General features: G+C 46.3%; 1 protein-coding gene across 8 annotated transcripts in view; it reads right to left on the reverse strand.

The window, feature by feature from the left end:
* Positions 1-4,234, reverse strand: part of RCAN3 (RCAN family member 3) — a 37,492-nt gene extending 33,258 nt beyond the window's left edge. For 7 of the 8 annotated variants that reach the window (XR_001363870.1, XM_014546890.1, XM_014546894.1 and 4 more), the window contains exons 1-2: positions 4,087-4,234; positions 2,961-3,067 (exon numbers count right to left, since the gene is read on the reverse strand). Coding sequence is in view for 7 of the 8 variants with exons in the window: in XM_014546890.1 (XP_014402376.1) it covers positions 2,961-3,067; positions 4,087-4,174 (195 nt within the window). In the remaining variant the exon portion in view is untranslated. Of the gene's footprint in view, positions 1-2,960; positions 3,068-3,979 lie in introns of all 8 variants that reach the window. The other variant, XM_005875188.2, reaches the window with a different exon arrangement.
* Positions 4,235-5,512: the final 1,278 nt, after the last annotated feature.

A 5,512-nucleotide genomic window follows, 5' to 3' on the forward strand; every position in this document is an offset into this window, starting at 1 on the left:
GACTGGGAATGACTGGTCACTATGACACACACTGACCACCAGGGGGCAGACACTCAATGCAGGAGCTGCCCTCTGGTGGTCAGTGTGCTCCCACAGGGGGAGCTCTGCTTAGCCACAAGCTGGGCTGATGGCTGCCAGTACAGCGGTGGTGGTGGGAGCCTCTCCTGCTTCCTCAGCAGCGCTAAGGATGTCCAACTGCAGTTTAGGCCTGCTCCCCGCTGGCAAGTGGACATCCCCCGAGGGCTGCCGGGCTGCCAGAGGGATGTCTGATTGCCAGCTTAGGCCCAATCCCCCGGGGAGCGAGCCTAAGCCAGCAGGTGGTCATCCCGTGAGGGGTCCCAGACTGCGAGAGGGCACAGGCCGGGCTGAGGGACACCCCCCTCCCCGCCGAGTGCACAAATTTTTGTGTACTGGGCCTCTAGTTTTAAGATAAACTAGTAGCATATGTGCTTCTCACAACAAATAAACAAGGTTAATGTAATTATATGAAAATTTAGAGTTCTTAGGAAGTATGAGAAAATTAGGATCGGATTATTTCAAAATTTCTATATTATGACGGAATATGGGAAAGAAAACAGCATTTGTAAATGAAAACAAACCCAAAAGATAAAAAACTGGCGGCTGTATTCCCGCCCCCTTGTTCCACTTTTGGGTCTGCAGCATCCTCTCTCCTAACTGGCTCCCTGCTGCAGGCTCTCCTTCCTCCACTGCCTCACATGCTGTCAGGTGATCTTCCCAACGTATAATTCTGATCATCACTCGTTGCTCAGAAGGTTATTTTCCACAGAAGGGCCAGCCCCTGAGCTTTGCAGGATGCCCCACACTCACTTTCCTGCCCGATTTCTCTTTTTTTTTAAAGAAAATGAATTGTCACCTGGCCAGTGTGGCTCAGTGGTTGAGTGTCAACCTATGAACCAGGAAGTCATGGATGGCTTCCCCATCAAGGCACATGTGGGCTCAATCCCCAATATGGGGTGTGCAGGAGGTAGCCGATCAATGATTCTCTCTCATCACTGATGTTTCTACCTCTCTCCCTTCTCTCTTCCTCTCCAAAATCAATAAAATATATATTTAAAGTAAATAAATAAATTTTCTTTTTAAAAATTTTTGTTTATTAATTTTAGAGAGAGAAAGTTGATTTGTTGTTCCACTTATTTATGCATTCATTCGTTGATTCTTGTATGTGCTCTGAACAGGGATCAAACCTGCCACCTTGGCGTATCAGGACAATGCTCTAACCAACTGAGCTACCCAGCCAGGGCCCTGGCCAGATTTCTCTTGCCTTTGGCTACATCTCACCTATGTACTAGCCACACGGAACTGCTTACTACTCGCTGAAGTGGTTGGTCCACACTCTTCATGAATCAGCTCTTTCATTCATTTTCTTCCCTCTGGTCAGAATTCCCCTTCCTTTCCTCACTAACTTCCTAGCCAACTCTCACAGCTCTACCCCAACGTCATCTCCCCATAAGAACTTTTATGCCAACTGGTTGTCATCCTCTCACCAATGTACTTTCAAATGTCTCTAAAGGCACTGGGATTCCATCGTACATCAAACGACTGCTCTCCACTGCAGGACTGTCAACTGTCTCAGGCAGAAGCGGTTTCAGTTCCTGCTCTGTGCCCTGAAGCGACTGGCACGGTGCTTTACACAGTGGAGGCACTCAAGTATGTACTGAGTCAAACTATATGGAGTTCTGCTCCAAGGAAGTCACTGGGAGGAAAATACTTTGAGTCACAGACACAAACTGAGAGGTCTGCTGATAGCACTGTGAGAGAAAGTCTCAAAACATGCCAAATTTGTAGCAATGGGAGAAATATTTTACTTCGGCAGGACTAAGACCTATAGGCTTTTGTGAGGTCATGACAGAAAAATAAACACACAAAACCTCTCTCTTTCCAGGTAAATAATAAATGAACTAAAGGAAAGCAACTTTTAAAAAATAACCATTTTGCCCAAGTCAAACTGTAGAAAGTAAAACAAGAAATATTAACTACTAGAGGCTTGGTGCATGAAATTCGTGCACAGGTAGGGTCCCTAGGCCTGGCCAGCGGTCAGGGCTGACTGGGGCCAGGCTGATCGGGGCCAGGCCAATTGGGACCTGAAGACCCTGGCAGGGTCGGGAGAGGAGGCGACAGTTGTTGGGCCGGGCGTGGAAGGAATGGACGCCGGACACCGACACCACTTTTGGTGCCTCACCACCACGCGGTTCCCCGCCTCCCCCTTCTCTCGCCGCCACACCGTCACTGCCGGCCAGGGGGAGGTTGGCCACCAGCCCCACCGCCACCCACCCTATTCCCCGGCCCCAATCAGGTGATCGGGGCCTGCCGCCTGGGGGGAGGGACTGTGGGAGGTTGGCCGGCCAGGGGAGGTTGGCTGCGGGAGCACACTGACCACCGGGGGCAGCTCCTGCGGTGAGCGTTTGCCCCCTGGTGGTCAGTGCATGTCATAGCGACTGGTTGTTCTGGTCATTCGGTCATAACGGTAGCTTGGGCTTTTATATATATAGAGTCTATTACAATGAAATCACACATAGTCCTAATTATTTAATTAGCCCCAGAAAAGAACTTTTGTGAATTTATTCCCAATTAATAGGAAGCCACACTAAAAATCAGTAGCTTTTTCTTAACTACAGGCTCCAAAAGTGGGTGAATGAATGAATAAATGCACTTAATAAAACCTGATTCGCTATAAACCAGTGGTTCCCAAAATATTTGTGGGGAAGGAAATATGTCCTCTCTATTGCAGACTGACACTTATAAGATTACTATAAATAAAATGAAAAGAAAAAAAACACTATAAAAATGCTGCAGCAAATGTGTACAGGTTGATGCATCTTTTCTGTACTTGTCATGGACCAATAACAGACTCTGCAAATGGCAGCCATCTGCTCTGTTCCCCCCAGTCCACATACAGTCAACACACTACCAATGCAGGGAAAGGCAGGACGTGTGCCTACCTTCTGCTCTTGCACCTCAAACACTGCTTCATGGACACTGCAGGCAAAAAGAGAGGTGGGCAGATCACTTAAATCCATCATCTCTTCCAAGTCATCTTCATTTTCACCAAAAAGTCAGGGCTGACTGGGGCCAGGCTGATCGGGGCCAGGCCAATTGGGACCTGAAGACCCTGGCAGGGTCGGGAGAGGAGGCGACAGTTGTTGGGCCGGGCGTGGAAGGAATGGACGCCGGACACCGACACCACTTTTGGTGCCTCACCACCACGCGGTTCCCCGCCTCCCCCTTCTCTCGCCGCCACACCGTCACTGCCGGCCAGGGGGAGGTTGGCCACCAGCCCCACCGCCACCCACCCTATTCCCCGGCCCCAATCAGGTGATCGGGGCCTGCCGCCTGGGGGGAGGGACTGTGGGAGGTTGGCCGGCCAGGGGAGGTTGGCTGCGGGAGCACACTGACCACCGGGGGCAGCTCCTGCGGTGAGCGTTTGCCCCCTGGTGGTCAGTGCATGTCATAGCGACTGGTTGTTCTGGTCATTCGGTCATAACGGTAGCTTGGGCTTTTATATATATAGAGTCTATTACAATGAAATCACACATAGTCCTAATTATTTAATTAGCCCCAGAAAAGAACTTTTGTGAATTTATTCCCAATTAATAGGAAGCCACACTAAAAATCAGTAGCTTTTTCTTAACTACAGGCTCCAAAAGTGGGTGAATGAATGAATAAATGCACTTAATAAAACCTGATTCGCTATAAACCAGTGGTTCCCAAAATATTTGTGGGGAAGGAAATATGTCCTCTCTATTGCAGACTGACACTTATAAGATTACTATAAATAAAATGAAAAGAAAAAAAACACTATAAAAATGCTGCAGCAAATGTGTACAGGTTGATGCATCTTTTCTGTACTTGTCATGGACCAATAACAGACTCTGCAAATGGCAGCCATCTGCTCTGTTCCCCCCAGTCCACATACAGTCAACACACTACCAATGCAGGGAAAGGCAGGACGTGTGCCTACCTTCTGCTCTTGCACCTCAAACACTGCTTCATGGACACTGCAGGCAAAAAGAGAGGTGGGCAGATCACTTAAATCCATCATCTCTTCCAAGTCATCTTCATTTTCACCAAAAACCATCTCTTCTTCCTCTTCTTGGTCACTGGTACAGAGACCTGACTGGCTATCATTCCAAGATTTCATAGTGTCCCTCAGCATTTTCCCCTAAAAGCAGGTCTTCTCTGTTTTTAAAGTTCTAAGATGTCTACCAGGCATCTACTGTCAAAGAAAGAAAACAACAGAGGTAAGATTTTGAGCAAACAATGTTCCAATCAATTCTCAAGACAGCAATTCATCAAGGGAAACAATTTTATTCACTAAAGATAAGTCAGCATTTAAATCAGCTCATTAGTCTTCACAAATGAATTCTATATACACTAATTTGATTTGCTTAGCATATTTTGTGTAATATAGTTCACTGGCAATGATACAATACAAAAAAAAAACCAAAAACGGCAAAAAGTTTTCTAGTGAAATCGAGGGGGAAAAAGATAACAGAAAATGAGATACCATCAATATGTACACTAGTTTACAAGCCACGGGAAGGAAAATGTGAACCAGAACTGCCTTCACATATTTGTTGTGGGTTTTAGGTCTACAACATGGAAACTGCACAGCAGAATAAAACCCACACTGATTCACTCACCATCTGCAGCCTGAAATGTGGTCAGCGAGGAGCTGATGTTACCTCTGTTAACCAATTTGTTCTTTTTGGATATACTCTCAAAGAATTAAGTTACAGAACTGAAAGTTGTATACAAAGTCAGTCCTTGTTAATATTAGAAATACAGTGGGGCCTTGACTTACGAGTTTAATTCGTTCTGAGACCGAGCTCGTTAAGGAGCTCATTAACTCAAATTACTCTGTCAACTCAATGCAAAAAATCGCTGAGAGACAGCTGGTATCTCAAAAAACTCGTTAGTCGGGACACTCGTAAGTCAAGGCCCCACTGTATTTACAGTAGGTAACATCTGTCATAGACAACAATCAAAATGATGTCGTTTTTTTGAACATTTAAAAAATCAAGAATTTTAACCCCAAAGCATGGAGCTTACCGAGTCCCTCTGCTAAACAGTGGGAGAGAGCCTGTCCTGTTCATGTGCATGTCCGTCTCCTCCAATGAACTGCACCCCACACCCACCCAGCAGAGTGCCTTCACCGTAACACAGTGGTTCTCAACCTTGGCTGCACATTAGAATCACCTGGGAATCTTTTTAAAATCCTGATTTCTGGGCCTCCTCCTCCGGAAATTCTGTTTCTTTGTTATGGGGTGGGGCCACAACATTAGTAACAAAGAAACAGAATTTCCGGAGGATGAGGCCCAGAAATCAGGATTTTAAAAAGATTCCCAGGTGATTCTAATGTGCAGCCAAGGTTGAGAACCACTGCCGTAACACATCTGAAGATGCTGATACAGAATTCAAGAAATTTCAAGCACAGAAAAGTTAAGGGATCATGATTACTACGACCTCAATAATACTCAATTTATTGTCCTTC

The sequence above is a fragment of the Myotis brandtii genome, unplaced genomic scaffold, assembly GCF_000412655.1.
Source record: "Myotis brandtii unplaced genomic scaffold, ASM41265v1 scaffold456, whole genome shotgun sequence".
NCBI lineage: Eukaryota > Metazoa > Chordata > Mammalia > Chiroptera > Vespertilionidae > Myotis > Myotis brandtii.